This window comes from Salvelinus namaycush, chromosome 19 (assembly GCF_016432855.1).
Source record: "Salvelinus namaycush isolate Seneca chromosome 19, SaNama_1.0, whole genome shotgun sequence".
In the NCBI taxonomy this organism is placed as follows: Eukaryota; Metazoa; Chordata; class Actinopteri; order Salmoniformes; family Salmonidae; genus Salvelinus; species Salvelinus namaycush.
In genome coordinates this window covers 12,237,344-12,261,296 of record NC_052325.1, presented here as the reverse complement: position 1 = coordinate 12,261,296, position 23,953 = coordinate 12,237,344, and the positions used below count along the sequence as shown (strand labels likewise).

Below are 23,953 nucleotides of genomic sequence, written 5' to 3'. Positions count from 1 at the left end.
AAAAGCTTTTAGGAATATATTTATAGTCTAAATATATTTATAGTCTAAATACTCTCAATGAGTAGGAGCTCATTGAGAATAATATTTCTAAATATTTCCCACACAAAACAGGCTTTGCAGAACTTTTGCATAATCCAAAATAAATGTTAAATCAATTGTGCATGTTTAAAAATATATATTTTCCTCTAAGAAAGAAATCGCTCTTCAATGTAATTAGGACTAGTTGTAGTGGTAGAAGTCAATAGCGGTAGTTAGCTGTATTAGGCTATATGCTGAGTGAATGGTCACAAAATCATGATGGATTGGATGCCATTGTTCCAGGCACTGACGTGACTCTGAATACTGCTAAGGCTTAATGATACTGAGTCGCCACGGCAATGGACCAGTCTACCTACCTCCCATTCCCCTTTTTAAATCAAGCCCTTCTCTGGCCAATACCTTAAGAGATCAGTTGTGGCAATAGGATGGGAATATTCCCCCTCCCACAGCCATTTCTAGGTGGGTGGATTTGGAGGACAAATATATTAGACTTTATTAGCTATATTTTTTTTTTTGTTTCATTTTAACAAAAGTATTGCATTCTGTCATCTGAATGGTCAAATCTGTCTCCATCTCTTGTGAATTCTCTTGCTGAAATAGTGGGAGTGTAAAGGTGACAGTGGGCCTCCTAGGGGCTGAAACACTCGATAGCCGTGTGTGTCTCCTGGGCTGTGAGGTGCTCGTCTTCACCGCCAGGCCTGTCAGACTGACAACTTATCTGTAACTCTGGGGTGAAATAAAAACAGCAGCACTTTGATATTGCATTACAGAGTGTGAATCACGCTCGCTGTGCATTTTCTGTGACGGATGACTCATCCACACAGCCGAGCGTGCACAGAAAACGCTGGTAATTAAAGCAAGGGTGCCTTCCTTCGCCTAGATACCAATACAAAATGGCTTGGTATTAAATCAGAGCGCACACACACACACACACAGAATTCCTCCATGATCGAGAGCAGTGGTAGTGCCACTGTCACAGACACCCTTGGGATATGTCTGAAAGAGGACAAACGGAACAGCAAAGGCCAATATTCAAATCTGATTGTTAGCCTAACATCATCGTGCCGTCCTTTATTTTCATAGTTGACTGAAAGCCTGCACAATGTCAAAATAATCACAAATATGGACTGTAGAACAAAACAAAAATCGAAGGTGTGTAATTTGAGGCTTAATCGTGTTTTACCCTCCACAGTATGTGTGCCTAAAAGCCAGGCACATTTGTAGAGCATGATAGGCCTACTAGTCCCTCCCACATGATAAATCAGCCATAAAACACTGCATGGCTCTCCAGTGTTCCGCCACTGCTCCATAGCTTGGAGGGAAACAGAGCGAGTTGAAAAATAGGCCAGGCTCTCTTGGATGCAAGGTAGCTGTAGCAAGGGGGGGGGGGGGGGGCTTCAGGGTTAGATTCAACAGCTTCAAATATTTTGGCAGTGTAGAGTTCCAGGAACACAGTATCTCTACTTGTGATATCGTGAACAAACAATCCAACTACACGCCAGATGAGAAAAAAACGATTGACCCAGTGTATTAGAACGACATGTAAATGCAGCCCAAGTACCCATACAGCACAATAAAAAATATTCCCTGGATAATAAAATGGAAAGCAGGCACACTGGGCCTTAGTGCTGGGCAATATGGCCAAAATATATCATGGTATTTTTGTCATTGACGGTATGAAGCTATTTGACGTTTCTGAATAATAACTTGCTTTATGGGTAGCGCATGACCCTAGGATGCCATAAAATTCATTCTAAGGGGTTTTAAAAATGGGCTTTCTCCATTCTGATTGCTTTATACTGTTCAAACAAACTACAACCAAAAATAGTAAGACATTACTGAAAGTGAAGTAGTCTTATTTGTAGAACAACGAAATCCTATTTTGTAGCCTCAAACTCTGGTACTCGATCAATGGTTGCCATTTCTATAGTTATTTGTTCAATTCCAGCCTTCACTTCCATAGTTTTCTTCAATTTCCTGCACAAATTTGTTATAATTTAAACACTGTCAAGTGCATTTTGTCTTAGTATGCCTCTAACATTTTTTTTTATATCAGAATATTATCATCATCCTCATCTTTGACCATGTACTTTCGGGTTAATTTGCAGATCTTAATAAAAAGGGCAGTCGGACGATTTCCGGGGGTCTCTACTCCGAAGTTGTTGACTAGTTGTGCTAGCATTTAGCTAGCAGTTCTCAGCTGTTAGCAGTTTTGTACTGGTGATAAAAACTGATTATTGCAATAATTTGAGTAACTACGGAATCATTTAATTAAATAAATCAAACAAAATGATTTTAGAATGAAAAGTAAAAATCCACACCGGTGTGTGTATCAATACCGGTAAAGTAAAATGCAGTATACTAGCGATGTAACGATTAAAATGTTTAAGACGCAAGTGCATAGGTCCGAGGAACCCAAACCGATCCAAATGTAGCATGCATCGGTCAGAACATCGATTCAAACGTTACAAAATCACTGATTCACTAAAATGTTTTGCTCAAATTACTTTCTTTCTACCTTCCAAAAACACCTCATATTTTGTGATAACTGATGGGTCCTCTCCTTTAGTCTTGAACTAAGCGGGTAACTGTGTTGATAGTCATTGATAAACAAGTCATTGTGCATGCCAAACAACCCCAGGGAATATCACTAGCTTAAACAAACTACACAATGTTCCCAGCTTCGCAAGGTAGGCGGCATGTTCCTAATCTTGCACATCTATTCTGCAGGCATCTTCAGCATTCAAATGCTAAAATGGCTTACCCGATATTAGGCGTTTATCAGTTGAGTGACAACATATGTAATTTGCTAGATTATTGTTATCCATGCGCTGTTGAAAATTGTGTTTTACAGGAATAAACGAAAGCTAGCGGAGACCACGCTCATCTTATGGTTATAGACCTACCTGCTGAATGGGGCTTACAATAGATTTTATTTTGATTGTTCAGGTTCACCATCAGAAATTTTCCACATTTTGTAACGTTACAGCCTTATTCTAAAATGTATTAATATTTTTTGCACTCAGCAAGCTACACACAATACCTCATAATGACAAATTGAAAACAGGCTTTTAGAAATGTATTAAAAATAAAAAACGGAAATACCTCATCTACATAAGTATTCAGATCATTTGTTATAAGACTCAAAATTGTGCTCAAGTGCATCCTGTTTTCATTGATCATCGTTGAAATGTTTCTACAACTTGGGAGTCCACCTGTGGTAAATTAAATTGATTGGACATGATTTGGAAAGGCACACACCTGTCTATATAAGGTCCCACGGTTGACAGTGCACGTCAGAGCAAAAACCAAGCTATGAGGTCGAAGGAATTTTCTGTAGAGCTCCGAGACAGGATTGTGTTGAGGCACAGAAGTGTAGTATTGAAGGGTCCCCAAGAACATCATTCTTAATAAATGGAAGAAGATTGGAACCACCAAGCCTCTTCCTAGAGCTGTCCGATTGGCCAAACTGAGCAATCGGGGAGAAATGACTTGGTCAGGAAGGTGACCAAGAACCAGATGGGCACTGACAGAGCTCCAGAGTTCCTCTGTGGAGCTGTGAGAACCTTCCAGAATGACAATCATCTCTGCAGCACTCCGCCAATCAGGCCTTTACGGTAGAGTGGCCAGACGGAAGCCACTCCTCTGTAAAAGGCACATGACAGGCCGCTTGGAGTTTAGAAAAAGGCACCTAAACACCGTCAGCCCATGTGAAACTAGATTCTCTGGCCTGATGATACCAAGATTGAACTCTTTGGCCTAAATGCCAAACGTCACATCTAGAGGAAACCTGACACCATCCCTACGGTGAAGCACAGTGGTGAAGGCATCATGCTGTGTGGATGATTTTCAGCGACAGGGACTGAGGGTCTAGTCAGGATCGAGGGAAAGGTGAACAGAGAAAAGTACAGAGATCCTTGATGAAGAGCGCTCTGGACCTCAGACTGGGGGTGAAGGTTCACCTTCCAACGGGACAAGGACCCTAAGCACACAGCCAAGACAACGCAAGAGTGGCTTCGGGACAAGTCTCTGAATGTCCTTGAGTGGACCAGCCAGAGCCCGGACGTGAACCTGATCGAACATCTCTGGAGACCTGAAAATAGCTGTGCAGCAACGCTCCCCAACCAACCTGACAGAGCTTGAGAGGATCTGCAGAGAGGAATGGGAGGAACCCCCCAAATACAGGTGTGCCAAGCTTGTAGTGTCATACCCAAGAAGACTCGAGGCTGTAATCGCTGCCAAAGGTGCTTCAACCAAAATACAGAGTAAAGGGTCTGAATACTTATGTAAATGTAATATTTAAGTTTTTTTTTTTTTACTTCTTATACATTTGCAAAAATGTATAAAGACCTGTTTTTGCTTTGTCATTATGGGGTATTGTGTGTAGATTAAATCGTTTTTTCCCCTCAATCAATTTTAGAATAAGGCTGCAATGTAAAAATGTGGAAAAAGTCAAGGGGTCTGAATACTTTCCCGAATGCACTGTATATTCATTGGCTATCTAATAGTGGTAGTGAGGTGGTAGATGCCTAGTTTCACTTACGACTCAGCTCAGGTTAGGGCTGGGCGATATGGTCTAAAAATGATCACGTTTCCCCCCCCAAACATTGGCGATTCACGATATGCTGTATATCGCAATGTTTGAATGCTGCAGCCACAGCTCTAAAACAAAAACGACTTTCTCCCTTGAGGTAAACAGTGTAGGCTAGTATAACTTCTTTCCCCGCTGTCGGTGGTCTTAAAGGCCTTCCCACCTCATACATATCACACACAAACTAAAATGTCCAGTAACGTATCAGGCTGTCGACTGCACTGGAATTCAACCGTATGTTTTTATAAGCAGTTGTCATTTGAGCTTATCATTGTAAACACTGGAGCAGATTTCTGATTCTGCCCAATAGGGCTGGGCTCTATATTGTGCATCTCACAGAATGGACCAAAAAATAAGTAAAACTTTGGATCTGTGTTTATTCTATAGTACTCTTGGAGGGAGTACACAAAAAAAGCGGACTTAAATAAATAAAAAGCGTTATGGATGTTACATGAAATGGACAAGCTTTTTGGGGAGACTGAACATATTAGCAAAAGTCTGAGGTCAATACATGGATTGCCATTTCAAAGGCTTGGCTGAACACAAAAACAATAATTTTGAAAATATAGTAATTTCCATTATTAATTTAGAAAGTAAAAACAACTCACGGATGTTAGATCCTCCATTACAAATGTTACAGAGTCTGAAATAGACATTCACATCTTAAAAAGGTTAACTCCAATGTTGACACAGTCCTAAAATGTTTTGTATGTCAGCAGTCAAGAAATTGGACATTCAAGAAGCAAAGTGTCGCTGGTCAGTCCTAGGTGCCATCTCCGTTCTGATAGGATGGTTGAAGCGCACAATGATAGCAGTCTGCCCAGAGAAAGTCAAGTGAGCCAAACTTTTTAATTATATTCATATGAGACAGCCCTCCATCAAGACAGCAGAGCCCCCGTTTCATCAGTATTCATGTTATCTACACTGAGTGTACAAAACATTAGGAACACCTCTTTCCATGACAGACTAAGCAAGTGAATCCAGGTGAAAGCTATGATCCCTTATTGATGTCACTTGTTAAATCCACTTCAAATCAGTGTAAATGAAGTGGAAGAGACATGTTAAAGAAGGATTTTTAAGCCTTGAGACAAATCAGACATGGATTGTGTATGCGTGCCATTCAGAGGGTGGACATCCAGCCAACTTCACACAACTGTGGGAAGATTTAGAGTCAACATGGGCCAGCATCTCTGTGGAACAATTGACACCTTGTAGAGTCCATGCCCCAATGAATTGAGGCTGTTATGAGGGCAACTCAATATTTGGAAGATGTTCCTAATGTTTCGTACACTCAGTGTATAGTTCCAGTCGGTATTAGTTAGAACGTTGCAGCCGTGGCCGTGAGGAAAACAACTTGTGGTTACCTAGGTTACCCCACCAGCTCACAGCAAAAACGTGACCTTTTTCAAAATGAAATTGTCTTGTTGTCTGCTTGTTTTAGTCAATTACAAAACGACATTCAAAAAAGGTATATATATAAAAATAAAAAGTTTAACTAGGCAAGTCAGTTAAGAACAAATTCTTATTTACAATGACGGCCTAGGAACTGCCTTGTTCAGGGGCAGAACGACAGATTTTTTACCTTGTCAGCTCGGGGATTCAATCTAGCAACCTTTCGGTTACTGGCCCAACGCTGTAACCATTAGGAAAAGTAAAACATATCTAATGATTACTTTTCAACATTGCCTGCTCCCGAGCGTTCACACTACTTAAAAAAAAAAACGAATATTGTAGGGCTTCCCTCATGCCCCTTTTCAAGACGGTGCTAGAAGCCACATGAGTGAGTGCTAGCTACCACCCGGAACATCTAGCAAAGGCCAACAAAACTAACAAACCGAATATAAAGCTAGAAGTTGTGAGTGGAGTGACAAACGGACTATACTAAAGTTAAATGTCTTCTTACCTGTATAGCCTATTTTGACACCGGGTCCCAACATTTTCCACACCAAATAGCCTGAAGTCACAGGGCTCTTCTCGCAGGCTCTATTGAAGCAATAAGGCACGAAGGGGTGCGTTGTGCATGGATACAGCCCTTAGCCGTGGTATATTGACTATATACCACAAACCCCTGAGATGCCTTATTGCTATTATAAACTGGTTACCAACTTAATTAGAGCAGGAAAAATATATGTTGTGTCATACCTGTGGTATATACCACAGCTGTCAGCCAATCAGCATTCAGTGCTCGAACCACGCATTTTATAATTCCCTACGTGGGAGCATTGCGGACCGTAGGTTAGGCTTTTTGACCGTTACAGGTACACTGAACAACACAGCCGCTTTTTGGCATGTTTTGCTATTTCTGTATAAAAACGATATATAATTCGACAAAAGTCGTCTCTTTTACAATGAGGGTCAATGGGAAAATGTTTTCCCCCAATTTGTGGGTGTGGTCGAGGACAACTCATTATGTAAATATCAACTCAGAGTATAGAAGAACACGGAGTGAGCACCTCTCCCTCCTTGCATCTCAGCATCTCCCAAAAATTTAATTGATTTTCCCGTGCTGTTCTATAATTGGATAGACCTCCACATCCATAAATATGGGACTTATGAAACACGGGAAGTAATAAGTGGTCCGGCGGGATGTAAACTCAGCAAAAAAAGAAATGTCTTCTTACTGTCAACTGCGTTTATTTTCGCAAACTTAACATGTGTAAATATTTGTATGAACATAAGATTCAACAACTGAGACAAACTAAAGTTCCACAGACATGTGACTAACAGAAATTGAATAATGTGTCCATGAACAAAGGGGAGGGGGGGCCAAATTCAAAAGTAACAGTCAGTATCTGGTGAGGCCACCAGCTGCATTAAGTACTGCAGTACATCTCCTCATCATGGACTACACCAGATTTGCCAGTTCTTGCTGTGAGATGTTACCCCACTCATCCACCAAGGCACCTGCAAGTTCCCAGACATTTCTGGGGGGGAATGGCCCTAGCCCTCACCCTCCGATCCAACAGGTCCCAGATATGTTCAATGGGATTGAGATCCGGGCAGAAAACCGACATTCCTGTCTTGCAGGAAATCACACACAGAACAAGCAGTATGGCTGGTGGCATTGTCATGCTGGAGGGTCATGTCAGGATGAGCCTGCAGGAAGGGTACCACATGAGGGAGGAGGATGTCTTCCTCAGTGTAACGCTCATTCCTTCGACGATAAACACGAATCCGACCATCACCCCTGGTGAGACAAAACCGCGACTCGTCAGTGAAGAGCACTTTTTGCCAGTCCTGCCTGGTTCAGCGACGGGGACGGGGGCTTGTGCCCATAGGCAACGTTGTTGCCGATGATGTCTGGTGTAGACCTGCCTTACAACAGGCCTACAAGCCCTCAGTCCAGCCTCTCTCAGCCTATTGCGGACAGTCTGAGCACTGATGGAGGGATTGTGTGTTCCTGGTGTAACTCAGGCAGTTGTTGTTGCCATCCTGTACCTGTCCCGCAGGTGTGAAGTTCAGATGTACCGATCCTGTGCAGGTGTTGTTACACGTGGTCTGCCACTGCGAGGAAGATCAGCTGTCCGTCCTGTCTCCCTGTAGCGCTGTCTTAGGCGTCTCACAGTACGGACATTGCAATTTATTGCCCTGGCCACATCTGCAGTCCTCATGCCTCCTTGCAGCATGCCCAAGGCACATTCACGAAAATGAGCAGGGACCCTGGGCATCTTTCTTTTTGTGTTTTTCAGAGTCAGTAGAAAGGCCTCTTTAGTGTCCTACGTTTTCATAACTGTGACCTTAATTGCCTACCGTCTGCAAGCTGTTAGTGTCTGAACAACCGTTCCACAGGTGCATGTTCATTAATTGTCTATGGTTCATTGAACAAGCATGTGGTCATTGAAACAGTGTTTAAACCCTTGACAATGAAGACCTGTGAAGTTATTTGGATGTTTACAAATTATCTTTGAAAGATGGGGTCCTGAAAAAGGGACGTTTATTTTTTTGCTGAGTTTATTATTGTGCTATGACAGCTCAAACCGACACCCATAAAGTGGACTTCTAGTAATTAGACTGACCCTGTACACATATTTGTCTTATTTCAGTATTCCATTAACGCGCAGTAGTTTATAAAGAATGGCCAGACCAGCTAGCCTAGCTACCAAAACTCCTTGCTCTGACCAAACGCCACGCCCACGGACATTCGTTTCTCCTCCGTAATGAGTCTGGATCTGAGTAACCAGCTAGAACGCTAACCTAACGCAGTAGGCATAGAAAGATGAGATCCCACTTCGGTATATTTTTCTTGCGACTGATCATAGGCTACTAGAACGTAAACACATTCTAAGGGTTCTGATTGGTCAAAGAAACCAATGGGTTGGACCAGAGCCAAAAGGGTTGGGACAAGTGGCGTTTACTAAATGAATCATTGGCTTTGATACTCTGATTGGTTAGAGACGATCCAATCGCTGATGACCTTGTTTTGTACAACACCCCAGACGCTGCGTTTTAACATTCAGAAACGTCAATAATCATCGCTGTCATACAGGTTTTCGAAAACATCCGCTGATATGCCCCTTATCTTTCATATCAGCTAGAAAGAATCTTTCAAATAAAACAATACGCACTCACTGCAGCAGTTCTGCACAGATCCACAAGCTGTGTGTGTGCCTTCAGTTGAAGAACTACACTTCCTCCCCAGTTACCTTTACACGCTGACCACATCGCCCGAATTGCGTGCACGAGCATTGCAAAATAAACATATTATTCAATCATTTCATCCGAACTGCTCGGCTACGAGCTTCTGCATAACCATCAAGCATTTTAGATGCTTGATGCACTGCAAGTTCCGCCTCTCCCATCTCCTCAGTTTTTATTTATTTAACTAGGCAAGTCAGTTAAGCACAAATTCTTATTTACAATGACAGCCTAGGAACAGTGGGTTAACTGCCTTATTCAGGGGCAGAACGACAGATTTTTACCTTGTCAGCTTGGGGATTTGATCTAGCAGCCTTTCGGTTACTGGCCCAATGCTCTATCCACTAAGCTACCTGCATATAATGATTGAAGGGTGAAGCTGGGGCCACACTCCAGTCCTGTTGGTGGTAATGCACCTTAAAGTTGGTTGCCAACTGCCATAAAATCCACAGAATAAGAAGAATGAACAAGGAGAAAAACGAACTAGGATTCCCCTTTTTATCTGTGGATTAATTGTCAGAGTAGAGCGCAAACGATTTTGTATGACTCAACATGGGGTCAAAATTCTATAAAGATCCAGCTAATTCAGTCGGTTTTGATATTTTAACCTGGATGTCATGAAAGCTTTTAGTAGGGATAGACAATTAACCTGGATGTCATGAAAGCTTTTAGTAGGGATAGACAAAATCAACACGGGCATGAAGGCGCACACAGACGCATGCGCGGTCAGCATGTTACACACAGGTGTTCAGAGCAGGCTATATAGCCAATTAGCACAGGTGGCCGCCTATGTCTTCCCTTGTGGGGACACTAACCCTATGAAAGGTGTAGTAATTTAACCTTCTGTTTTTTTATTATTATTTTTGGCTGATATCAAAGATATGTTCCTTATGTTTCCAAAAAAGGGTGCAAGCGTCGCGCTCTTGCTAAAGCAGTAATCTTTCATGAATGGGGTAGCAACAGACCAGACACTAGTATATAACATTACTTTCAACTGAAATGAAAAGGTAAACCACAAAAATCCCCAAGATGTTGGGAAACAAATAATGTATCTCTTGATGCATCATGGCCATTTTTTGTCCTTACCTTTATCATATTAGGCATTACAGTACAAAAAAAAAATTTTTTTTTACGGATTGCCATCACTATCCACTATATAGGAGGGAACCAATTAGGCCAGGTACATTATTACTGTGCCATAGCCGCACTCCTCTGAAACCACAGTACAATACGGCATAAGTAGTTAACGTTACATATTGATGACATTATGTCGTGTGTGCGTGAGGTAGGCAGCACGCGCACTATTTTGAAAAGCATGCACGTTGTCGGGTGCTGATTTGACTGGCAAAATAATCTGCGTAGATCACTAACTGTTAGGGTAACTAACTTTCTTGCTAACTAGAAAGTATGTAAATTGCAGCTGATAATTGGCCTCTAGGGATAGCATGCTATCTAGCTGGCTACCTAGCCTTACTTAAGCTTCCTACTGGTGGCTAGCTACGCGTACGAGCCTGCTGCTATTGACGATGCCATAACAAACACAGCAAGAGCAATTTCACAGCCAAGCGACACGGATGGTGGAGATAGCTACAACAGTAGTCCTGTATGATAAAATATAGAATTTTATTTTACACAGATTTTGGTGTTACTAGTCGCTAGCTAGCTATTTAGCTAGCCAGCTAGAGTTGCATATAAATGTTTATTTAAAATGTGTAAACTAATATAGCACTCTTACCTTCATAGCTTCCCATTTCAGAAGACAAAAAACACGACACGGAGAATTTAGTTCAATAACAACATGAACCGAAGCCCTTTGCAGAAATGTCAGTCGACCCAGGGCCAAAATTGAGACAGACACCAGGAGAGGTCTGTTGCTGAGAGGCTTGAGAGTCAGAAATAAGGTTTAGCATATCCAAAATACCATGCCCTCCATTTAAACAGTTCACATTTTGCTTTTCAGGATTATATGTAGAGAAATGTAAAAATAAAAAAGAAGAAGAGGTTCAGGTTTGCTATTCCTTTGAAAATCTACATTAAAGCGCTCCCACGTACAAGTGCCACTGCTAGAATTCTCTCGAGCTTGTTGGGAATAGAAAGATGGGAGAGATGGTTTGCGCATGCGCCACAGCTGGAGCCTGGAAAATCTGTCCCAGCATGCAACAGAATGTTAAAAGAACGCAAGGTTTAGAAAGGGAGACATGTTGAAACATTCTAGTATCTTCAAAATTATTGTGGTGGATGCATGCCATAATGCAGGCATATTCTGATTTTTTAATATATTGTGATTATTTTATGTGTTTATAGTACACTACTGCCGGACAGTTCATCATGGACCCATTGAATGTATTTCATTTGAAGGATTTCCACAACTTTCATAGATAGTGTAAATAATGTGTATACATTTGGATTTTTGTCATTTAGCAGACGCTCTTATGCAGAGCGATTTACAGTTAATAATGCATTCATCTTAAAGGTCGACTTTGGGCACAAAAAACAGTCCAACTCCGCCCCTTTCTCAATTTTCGAACATAAATGGAGTGTGCCTTTCTTTGGTGGTTGTCGGTGTGTCATTCTGGTCATGCGTGCCGCGACCGACGTAGCAAATACAACAAGCCACTTTAGCTAGCCAGTAATGGTGCTTTTAAGACAAATGGGAACTGAAGATTTAAAAAAAAAAATGAGGTCAAATCATGTTGTCAGTGATATTCAGGCAGGAAAGTCGGAGCTCTAGAAAGATTCTCGACTTGGAATTCGGAGTTGGAGGACCTTTCAAAACGATTTTTCCCAGTCTGAGCTATTCTTTTCCGGAGTTCCGAGTTGTCTTGAACCCACTGAAGTCGGGGATTTACGAGTTCCGAGTTGTTTTGAACGCGGCATAACTCATCCAGAATGTGTTTGGACGGAAGTTATAGAAATAGGCAAAAAATAGCACTTCTGTAGCCAAATGTCTTTTTCATAAATGTTTGTTTTTAAGCATTAAATGACCTGGTATGATGGTGCATTGATCAGTTAGTTATACAGTTTAAAGACATTATTTTTCCCCGAAAATTCAACCTTTAAGATAGCTAGGTGATAAAAACACATATCATAGTTATAGTAAGTACATTGTTCCTTAATAAATAGGTTAATGCTAGTAGGCAAAGAAAAGTGCACACGTATTTATTTATTATACATACATCTTAAGTGTATGTATTATCATACATCTTAAGTGTATCAAGCCCCAGCATGTTCAATTCACTGTAAGGGCCTTGCTGCAGCATCAGGATCATGCCTCCATCCCATGGTGTGAGAAAGGGAATCTGAGATGCAATGGGCTTTGCTGCCACCTAGTGAACAGATGGAGCTCTCCAGCTCCCTGTTGTGCTGAAATCTACAGTAAGACGTCTTGCTCCCAGACAAGTTAAACAACTTATTTGCTCGCTTTGAGGATAATACAGTGCCACTGACATGGCCTGTGGTGTCTCCTTCACCGCGGCCAACGTGAGTAAAACATTTAAACTTGTTAACCCTCGCAAGGCTGCCGGCCCAGACAGCATCCCTAGCTGCGTCCTCAGAGCATGCGCAGACCAGCTGGCTGGTGTGATTACGGACATATTCAATCAATCCCTATCCAAGTCTGCTGTGCCCACATGCTTCAAGAGGGCCACCATTGTTCCTGTTCCCCAAAAAGCTAAGATAACTGAACTAAATGACTATCGCCCGCAGCACTCACTTCTGTCATCATGAAGTGCTTTGAGAGACTAGTCAAGGATCATATCACCTCAACCCTACCTGATACCCTAGATCCACTCCAATTTGCTTACCGCCCCAATAGATCCACAGACGACGCAATCGCCATCACACTGTCCTATCCCATCTGGACAAGAGGAATACCTATGTAAGATTGCTGTTCATTGACTACAGCTCAGCATTTAACACCATAGTACCCTCCAAACTCATCATTAAGCTCGAGACCTTGGGTCTCGACCCCGCCCTGTGCAACTGGGTCCTAGATTTTCTGACGGGCCGCCCCCAGATGGTGAGGGTAGAAAACATCTCCACCCGCTGGTCCTCAACACTGGGGCCCCACAAGGGTGCGTTCTCAGCCCTCTCCTGTACTCCCTGTTCACCCATGACTGCGTGGCCATGCACACCTCCAACTCAATCATCAAGTTTGCAGACGACACTACAGTGGTAGGCTTGATTACCAACAATGACGAGATGGCCTACAGGGAGGAGGTGAGGGCCCACGGAGTGTGGTGTCAGAAAAATAACCTCTCACTCAACATCAACAAAACAAAGGAGATGATCGTGGACTTCAGGAAACAGTAGAGGGTGCATCCCCCCCATCCACATCGACGGGACAGTAGTGGAAAAGGTGGAAAGTTAAGTTCTTCAGCGTACACATCACGGCCAAATTGAAATGGTCCAAACACACAGACAGAGTGGTGAAGAAGGCACAACAGCGCCTCTTTAACCTCAGTAGGCTGAAGAAATTTGTCTTGTCACCTAAAACACTCAAAAAGCTCATCAAGGACAACAACTTCCCAAGCCACTGCCTGTTCACCCCGCTATCATCCAGACGGTAAGGTCAGGACAGGTGCATCAAAGCTGGGACCGAGAGACTGAAAAACAGCGTCTATCTCAAGGCCATCGGACTGTTAAACAGCCATCACTTACAAAGACTGGCTGCTTCCAATTTAGACTCAAATCTCTGGCAACTTCAATACATTTAATAAAAGGTATCACTAGTCACTTTAAATAACGCCACCTTAATAATGTCTACATATCCTACTTATCCTACATTACTCATCTCATATGTACAGTTGAAGTCGGAAGTTTACATACACCTTAGCCAAATACATTTAAACTCAGTTTCACAATTCCTGACATTTAATCCGAGTAAAAATTCCCTGTCTTAGGTCAGTTAGGATCACCACTTTATTTGAAGAATGTGAAATGTCAGAATAATAGTAGAGAGAATGATTTATTTCAGCTTTTATTTCTTTCATCACATTCCCAGTGGGTCAGAAGTTTACATACACTTAATTAGTATTTGGTAGCATTGCCTTTAAATTGTTTAACTTGGGTCAAACGTTTCAGGTAGCCTTCCACAAGCTTCCCACAATAAGTTGGGTGAATTTTGGCCCATTCCTCCTGACAGAGCTGGTGTAACTGAGTCAGGTTTATAGGCCTCCTTGCTCACACACACTTTTTCAGTTCTGCCCACAAATTTTCTAAAGGATTGAGGTCAGGGCTTTGTGATGGCCACTCCAATACCTTGACTTGTTGTCCTTAAGCCATTTTGCCACAACTTTGGAAGTATGCTTGGGGTCATTGTCCATTTGGAAGACCCATTTGCGAAAAAGCTTTAACTTCCTGACTGATGACTTGAGATTTTGCTTCAATATATCCACATAATTTTCTTGCCTCATGATGCCATCTATTTTGTGAAGTGCACCAGTCCCTCCTGCAGCAAAGCACCCCCACAACATGATGCTGCCACCCCCGTGCTTCACGGTTGGGATGGTGTTCTTCGGCTTGCAAGCATCCCCTTTTTTCCTCCAAACATAACAATGGTCATTATGGCCAAACAGTTCTATTTTTGTTTCATCAGACCAGAGGACATTTCTCCAAAAAGTACGATCTTTGTCCCCATGTGCAGTTGCATACCGTAGTCTGGCTTTTTTATAGCGGTTTTGGAGCAGTGGCTTCTTCCTTACGGAGTAGCCTTTCAGGTTATGTCGATATAGGATTTGTTTTACTGTGGATATAGATAATATTGTACCTGTTTCCTCCAGCATCTTCACAAGGTCCTTTGCTGTTGTTCTGGGAATGATTTGCACTTTTCTCACCAAAGTACGTTCATCTCTTCTTGAGCGGTATGACGACTGCATGGTCCCATGGTGTTTAAACTTGCGTACTATTGTTTGTACAGATGAAAGTGGTACGTTCAGGTGTTTGGAAATTGCTCCCAAGGATGAACCAGACTTGTGGAGGTCTACAATTTTTTCTGAGGTCTTGGCTGATTTCTTTTGATTTCCCATGATGTCAAGCAAAGAGGAACTGAGTTTGAAGGTAGGCCTTGAAATACATCCACAGGTACACCTCCAATTGACTCAAATGATGTCAATTAGTCCATCAGAAGCTTCTAAAGCCATGACATCATTTTCTGGAATTTTCCAAGCTGTTTAAAGGCACAGTCAACTTAGTGTATGTAAACTTCTGACCCACTGGAATTATGATACAGTGAGTTATAAGTGAAATAATCTGTCTGTAAACAATTGTTGGAACAATTACTTGTGTCATGCACAAAGTAGATGTCCTAACGACTTGCCAAAACTATAGTTTGTTAACAAGAAATTTGTGGAGTGGTTGAAAAACGAGTTTTAATGACTCCAACCTAAGTCTATGTAAACTTCCGACTTCAACTGTAAATAGTGTATTCCTTACCATCTACTGCATCTTGCCTATGCTGCACGGCCATCGCTCATCCATATATTTATATGTACATATTCTTATTAAGCCCTTTACATTTGTGTGTATTAGGTAGTTGTTGTGAATTTGTTAGATTACTTGTTAGATATTACTGCACTGTCGGAACTAGAAGCACAAGCATTTCGCTACACTCGCATTAACATCTGCTAACCATGTGTATGTGACCAATAAAATTAGATTTGATTTACTGTACTTCAGCACTGCATCAGAGATTCTGCCAGCCGGATAGATGAGGGACTGCATGAAATCGGTCCAATTCTCAAAATCTATATCCTAAATCAGCAGCACAGTTGTGACATTCATTCAAAGCCATACGCATATTCATGGGTTTGCACAGGTGGTGGTTAAACATTGGATGAATGTTGTTGCATATTTTTCATTGCTCCCAGGACAGTGCACCTGTGTTTTTCATGCTCAGAACTGACTCCAACCCTGCGGTAGAGAGATTATAAACAGACCGTACACATTGTTCAGAGCAGTCACTATACTTTATTTTAGGGGGAGAAATGGCATAAAATGTCTTCTGTACAATTTTTAACTATCACTTCCAACCAAGCCCTGAAACGGTTTTGTTAAATACTTGCAAAACAAAGGAAAAGATGTCATGTTTATTTCGATAGCAGGATGGCCATTTATGACTACGGGTGAGAAAATCGGCAGGTAACACAAACCTCAGTTACAGTGACACCAATTCTATTGTGATGACGAAAATAATGCGTCACCATAACATAGAAAATGTTAAATGAAAAACTCCATAGCTTGTCAAATCTCATATTCCCACAGCACTGTTAACTACACAAGTCTATGGTCACACCATACAATCTGCCTTCAACACTGATCAATGTTGTGGGAAAGTTGAGTTGACAGCTAGGATGTCTGTCTGATTGGTCTGAGGTAATGAATGAGCCAATCCAGGGAGTCTTTGCTAGCCTATATAATAACAATACTTTTTCCTTTGAAAGAGAAGTGAGCATTGTCTGGGCCTTGACATAAATTAATAAAACCATATTTTTTACAATACAATTACATATAAAATGAACATTAAATTATTTTTTGGAATATTATTAACATGATAAAGATTGTTTTCTTTTTCACCTTGAGACCATAAAAACAACCTCATGCTAAAATCACTATCTAAAACAACATTCATATGTACATACTGTGCATTTTCCATCCAGTCATCTGCTGTCATAGAGGGGTTTGGCTTATGTTAAGGGGTATACTACAATGTAGGCGACATGCAATGTGTGCCTCCTTAAGAACCTGACGGTGTCATAGAAGTAGCTTGTTTGACATGAACGAAACCTAGAAACCTTCTGAGGCCAGAGGGGGAGTATCTGTTTAGGGAGATAGAGTATCTGCACAGCAGTAGTGTTCCTAAAAAGATATTGTGGAACAAAATATGGATGCAAACAGATTGGATTTGACTTTCCTCTTTAGCGTCAGTGCTAAAGATAATACAAACACAAAGTGTACAATATCAAAATGGCAGCAGTTGCAAATCTGCCTCCCCCTGTTTTTGAAGATTGCTCTTCTGTTGGTTCCCCATGTCTATACTCCTGAATCAGAGTGGCTCTGGTTAGAGAGGAATAGCAAGAGTAGCATAGATGTCAATCAGTCAGAGAATAAGAAACCCTGAGCTACACGGTGTTAGTCCTACAGATGCCGTGACCGCTTTAAATCCATAACTTACATGTTGTTGCACTATTGAGTTGGCATACAGTTCTTGCCAGAGAGGATGTACTGGTTTTAAGTCAGAGAATAAACACAAACAGATGATTACATTGATTTAAATACAAAAGCTACATAGAGTGAAAGTAAGTTGGTGCCATGGCAAAAAGCAACTGTCAGTTCCAACTTTGATTGCATACAGTTAAAACAGCAAAAGCATGGTGTTATTATATCCCTGAACGTCTCTCTTTATGTGGTAGGATATAACAAAATCTGTCTGATGGAGAGAAGCACAGAATTGAGTCACCAGTGTTTTACTACAATAAAACTACTAATAGAACATATTTCTGGTTAGAATCTGAAAGCTACAATTGGCCATTTGAATCTGTTATGTGTTGTCTACAGTAGCACATAGCCAAAGTGGTGGACATGCTGTTAGTGATGGAGAATACAAGATTGAGGGGGAACACGTATCGATTTTTATCATGATGGCTACATTAGCAATGTAGAACACCTGACAAGATCTGAATAACCCGTCTAAATGGACATCTACCTGAAAACCACAGAAGCCGTAAAGACCTCATATATGCACCCCTCGACTAAGTTATCCAAAATAATGGCACGAGAATCAGTCAGAGCCTAAAAGCGGGGGGGGGGGTCGTATAGTAATGTATGCTTCCTGAGACGTATTGAAATACGGTGAAAATAGTAGACTACGAACAGAAAACACCACAAACATGGCAGGGAGAATGAGCAATACAGTTACAGTGGATTGTAGACATTTGAGTTTAAAATCAAAAGGGGTTTTCAAACAACCGACACCAGCTCAAAAACAAAACACCAGCTCAAAAACAAAACAAAAAAAGGCATGCGTTTTTAATATTATGTGGACACCGCAAACCTAAAAAGGGAAGTGCTTTAAAATAATATTTTTCCTCAAATATTTTCATATTTTCAGGGATGTTTAAAAAGTTAAAAACATTTTGGTAAAAACAACAATGCTCACAGTCACATTTGAATAGCAGGGGCAACATAGAAAATACACAAACAGAAATGAAGAAGGCAGAAACACTTGTTTGTGAATGGCCATTTTGTTGGCATACTCCATCATTTGAAAAAGCTTCAAAACATGTCATCTGAATGTCAATGTCCTGTAGTGGTTTTAGTGTTACAAAGGAAAACATACTTATTTGTAGGATGTACAACTGAGGTATACCTTGTTGAGAGACTCAAGAGGTTGATGGTTATTTGTATAGAAATGCTGTGAGGCAGGTCTGGATAAATAACCTTGATTACGCTGTTCTCTCTCTCTCTCTCTCTCTGTACAGCAGCGAAACACAGACATTCAGAAGCTGTTTCTTATTGGCATTACAGTAGTCATTCTGAGAAACACAAACAGCAAATGTGTTTAAAAACCAAGTTGCCCTTTTTTTTTATACTGAAATGAAGTTAACTGTGTGTCTCGATTCTTCTTCTCTCCTGTTCCGCCTTTTCTTAGAAAAAAAACTGAAGTCAGTCCAGGAAGTACATTTTCCTTTATTTTACAAAAAAATGGTAATATCAACCAAAAGGTCAACTTTAAAATGACTTTGTCCATTGTCAAGGTGCTGGACAAAAATATTTGTTCATTGAGGGGTCTAGATGATTGATTGTCCCCCCTCCCCACCCCCCATCATGCCCTCCCATTTTAAAGGACCTGGGCATGAGCAAGTCTTTAGGTACACATGTAGCTAAATGCAATAGGAACCAGTTTAAAACTGGATCATTCTCCATGAACCCAGGTCCACTAAATGATTTTGGCGCCACTTTGGGTATAATCCCAGAGTTAGCGACAAACGTTGGAAAGAGTCCTGACCTTCTGCTTAGGGAGGCGAGTCTCTTTGGGATCTGTTCTCCTGTTCATACGCCTAGTCATAGGCTGGATTCTTTGGGGGGGTAGTCCACGTTGGTCACCATGGTGACAACTGTGACGATCTCCTCGGGTGCGGTGACGTTGTTGAGGCGCTGCATCTGCACCATGCGCTCCTCCACGCACCCTGCCGACAGGCGCGCCTCCGCCTCGTGGTCCCAGCACTCCTCGATGGTCTCACACAGCATGGTCAGACCCTGGGAGGGACAGAACACACACACACACACACACGGTTACCCTCGGCGACACAAGGGCACAATGACACACATCGAGCGAGGCCCATGGTGCGTCATGGTGGACATAGAGAGACCAGACACCATTAAGTTAACTAATCTACTGTTACAGATCCACAAGAGAGGAAACAGATGTGGTAGGAGACACTGAGAAACTGTGAGGAGGAGGCCACTCAGCAGACATTTCAGACAGAAATGGCCACTATCTTCTAGACTGGGGGGAGGGAAAAAAATCGTAGAAAGATATCATTGTACGATCAATAAGTGTCTGCGTTGGGCTCGCGTTAGGATGGTCTGCAGACAGTAGCAATTCAGACAAACCATCTTAGCTAACCGTAGTCAAGACATAAACAGATGAGGTAAGCAGTGCCCTGGGTCATGGTAAAAATGTGCTTAACAAATCACATAATAAGTTGCATGGACTCACTCTGTGTGCAATAACAGTGTTTAACATGATTTTTGAATGACTCTCTCATCTCTGTACCCCACACAAACAATTATCTGTAAGGTTCCTCAGTCGAGCAGTGAATCTTAAACACAGATTCAACCACAAAGACCAAAGAGGTTTTTCAATTCCTCGCAAAGGGCACCTATTGGTAGATGGGTAAAAATAAAAATGCAGACACTGAATATCCCTTTGAGCATGGTGAAGTTATTACTTACACTTTGGATGGTGTATCAATACACCCAGTCACTACAAAGATACAGGTGTCCTTCCTAACTCAGTTACCGGAGGGGAAGGAAACCGCTCAGGGATTTCACCATGAGGCCCGCAAAACACCAGTCTCAACGTCAACAGTGAAGAGGCGACTCCAGGATGCTGGCCTTCTAGGCAGAGTTGAAAAGAAAAAGCCATATCTCAGACTGGCCAATAAAAATAAAATATTAAAAGATGGGCAAAAGAACACAGACACTGGACAGAGGAACTCTGCCTAGAAGGCCAGCATCTCGGAGTCGCCCCTTCACTGTTGATGTTGAGACTGGTGTTTTGTGGGTACTATTTAATGAAGCTGCCAGTTGAGGACTTGTGAGGCATCTGTTTCTCAAACTAGACACTCTAATGTACTTGTCCTCTTGCTCAGTTGTGCACCGGGGCCTCCCACTCTTTCTATTCTGGTTAGAGCCAGTTTGCGTTGTTCTGTGACGGGAGCAGTACACAGCGTTGTACGAGATCTTCAGGTTCTTGGCAATTTCTTGCATGGAATAGCCTTCATTTCTCAGAACAAGAATAGACAAATGAGTTTCAGGAGAAAGTTCTTTGTTTCTGGCCATTTTGAGCCTATAATTGGACCCACAAATGCTGATGCTCCAGATATTCAACTAGTCTAAAGTTATTTTTAATCAGCACAACAGTTTTCAGCTGTGCTAACATAATTGCAAAAGGATTTTCTAATCAACTGTTTCTAGCTACAATAGTCATTTACAACATTAACAATGTCTACACTGTATTTCTGATCAATTTGATGTTATTTTAATGGACAAAAAATGTGCTTTTCTTTCAAAAACAAGGACATTTTTAAGTGACCCCAAACTTTTGAACGGTAGTGTATATTAGTGTTTTATTATTCATAAATCTTTGACAAATGTTAGAATTTTTCTTCCACTTTGACAGAGTACTGTATAGATAGTTGACAATAAACTTCTTTTTTTTTTCTTTTTTTTTTTTTACAATTAAATCCATTTTAATCCCACTTTGTAACACAACAAAGGGGTGTGAATACTTTCTGAAGGCACTGTCCTCCATCTCCTTACTGTTGCATGACAATGGGTTTTGGTCGTTTGTAGTTTGTGGTAGTCACGGTACTAGCCCTTCAGTCAGGTCACTATGGTTGATTGGTTAAGATACATGCTGTAATACTCACAGTGTGTTTCTGCCAGCACTCCCTGAGCGTGGGCCTCAGCTTTTTGTGAACTACAACATCCTGCATGTCCTCCAACGATGGGTGCTGGCCAATCTCCTCCTCAAACGGCAGCATGTACTCATCCACTGGGCCTGAAATAACACACAGCAGACTGTTACCTCAACACCACAGTGATCCATTCCAACAAAGAAAAAACATTCACAAAATGCAATCAATATACCAGTCATTACTTTCAGCTAATAAAATAAAACAGTGGTCTAAACACAATCAGTGATCTCTGAGTTTTTTCCCTAAGGTATTCAGAGCTGATGCTTTGTGTTGTCTAACAACTCTTACCCAGTGGAGGTCTCCCTCTGGGGCGTGGCGGTGAGTTGCTCTGACCAGGCTCTAACCCAGGGTTGACCTCCAGTGATAACCAGAGGTCATGCAGGGCATTCCACATGCTGACCCCCGACACAACAACCCGGGTTAGGCCAGGTCAATACGGCTCCATGGAACCAGACAGACAGAATCCAGACAGAATTCCCTGGTTAGACACCAGGACTATGGTAGTGCAGGAAAGGACACCCCCCCTCCTGGAGAGATACTGTGTATGCTGGCTTCTGCTCCAGCCCTACACCTGATTTCGCTAATCAAAGTTCAGAGTAAAGCTGGAACAAAATCCTGCAGTAGGGTAGCTCTCCAGAGATTATGCTAGGAAGACAGGAAGAGAGTTGGCCACACCCTACTCTGCGTGGGCCACACCCTACTCCGCGTGGGCCACACCCTACGCCGCGTGGGCCACACCCTACGCCGCGTGGGCCACACCCTACGCCGCGTGGGCCACACCCTACGCCGCGTGGGCCACTCCTACTCTGCGTGGGCCACTCCTACTCTGCGTGGGCCACTCCTACTCTGCGTGGGCCACTCCTATATGGTCCTTCCAGGGAGTGTGTTCTTACCATCAGCAGCCTTGCAGCGTGCGGCCAGTTCCCACAGCACCAGTCCCAGGGCATACATGTCTATCCTCAGGAACGAGTCCCGCTGGAAGTTGATGGCCCCCTCCAGCACCTCAGGGGCCATGTACCTCCGGGTGCCCACCTGGAATGAACAGACGCACACACACACAGGTTAGAGGTCAGTCTCAATCGGTGGTCCTGCCTGTTTTGGACAATTTACATGCAATTGTGTCAATCTGACATCAGGGAATACAGAGTTCCGCTTGTGCTGAACAGATTAACAATCTAGATGTTTTTTTTCTTTGTAATATGAACGTCGAGGTATGCTGACATTTTTACAGTCATTTAGAACATCATGGAGTCTGGACTACACCTTCCACAACCATTCCTCCCATCACTCACCTGTCCATGCGTGTCCCCAGCGGATTTCCCAGCCTCAAACCTCTGGGCCAGGCCAAAGTCAGCGATGCAGGCCGTCAGGTTGGACTTTAGAAGGATATTCTTACTCTTGATGTCCCTGTGGATCACAGCAGAACAGAAACACACCAATGAGACAACAGACAGCGTGGGAGAGGAAAGATACCCATCATTTAACAGGATGAATGTTGTATACTTTCTGGAAGCAGAAATATATTTTTTGGGGGGGGGTAAGTGAAAGAAGGCAGTGGATTGAAAAGAACATCGTAGAATAGGTCTTTAATGGCAGTGTAATGATAGAGGAACACAAACATAGAGATAGGTGACCAGGGAGGATGGGAGAGCAGGGAGCTGACCTGTGGGCGACGGCTGGCTTGTGTCCGTCTTTCAGACCAGGGATGTCTTCATGGAGGTAGGCCAGGCCTCGAGCCGTGGTCTGAGCTATGTGGCACAGCTCGCTCCACGACAACACGTTGGCCTTCAGATAGTCTGTCAACGATCCCTGGAAATGGAGGCAGAGGCAGACAACCAGTTAACAGCACCTAGCAAATGTGGCTCACCTTGAAGTCAACATGCCACCATACCATCTGACATAATGCCAGCTGATTGTTCTACCTCTAACCACTAGAGGGCAGATATATTCAACACAGATAAAGACCATTCTAGTGTTTTCTGAACAATAGGAAGAAACAGCTCTATGTAAGATTGTCTTGTTAATAAATACTGGACCAGTGTTGCTACATAGACTTGCATTTTCACAAAGACGGTTGATGTCTTGGGATATTTTTTTTATTCTAGCATGACAACGTTGAATGAGTTGTGATTTAATTTGCTTTGTTTGTGCTGTGATCCTCTGACCAGCAGGGGGGGCTGTACCTTCTCGTGGTAGGCTGTGATCAGCCACAGCTCTATGTCCATGTTGTTACCCCTCTTCTCTGCTCCCAGGAAGTGGAGCAGGTTCTCATGCCTCATCCCGCTCAGGTTGTAGATCTCATACTCGTTCTGCCATGACTGCTTGTCCTGAGGACGCCAAACACACAGAAAACTATTCAAGATGTACAATATCAACTGAGAATGGGTTTTGGATTCCTATTAGACATGAAAACAAAAAAACAAAAAAAATAATTGTTATTTAAAAATAGTATAATAATGTATGTTCTGTCATGTCAGTTGGTGCTCAG

General features: G+C 42.3%; 2 protein-coding genes across 7 annotated transcripts in view; both read right to left on the bottom strand.

The window, feature by feature from the left end:
• The window catches only part of LOC120064145 (methyl-CpG-binding domain protein 5-like), a 39,960-nt gene extending 28,621 nt beyond the window's left edge, over positions 1–11,339 (bottom strand). For all 4 annotated transcript variants that reach the window (XR_005478570.1, XR_005478571.1, XM_039014513.1 and 1 more), the window contains exon 1: positions 11,001–11,339. The gene's annotated coding sequence lies outside the window, so the exon portion shown is untranslated. The remainder of the gene's footprint in view (positions 1–11,000) is intronic.
• Positions 11,340–16,211: 4,872 nt separating this feature from the next.
• The window catches only part of LOC120064143 (activin receptor type-2A-like), a 57,062-nt gene continuing 49,320 nt past the window's right edge, over positions 16,212–23,953 (bottom strand). For all 3 annotated transcript variants that reach the window (XM_039014511.1, XM_039014510.1, XM_039014512.1), the window contains exons 7-12: positions 23,649–23,792; positions 23,129–23,274; positions 22,758–22,872; positions 22,359–22,497; positions 21,418–21,548; positions 16,212–19,519 (exon numbers count right to left, since the gene is read on the bottom strand). In XM_039014511.1, coding sequence (XP_038870439.1) covers positions 19,325–19,519; positions 21,418–21,548; positions 22,359–22,497; positions 22,758–22,872; positions 23,129–23,274; positions 23,649–23,792 — 870 coding nt within the window. In that variant the 3' untranslated portion in view covers positions 16,212–19,324. The remainder of the gene's footprint in view (positions 19,520–21,417; positions 21,549–22,358; positions 22,498–22,757; positions 22,873–23,128; positions 23,275–23,648; positions 23,793–23,953) is intronic.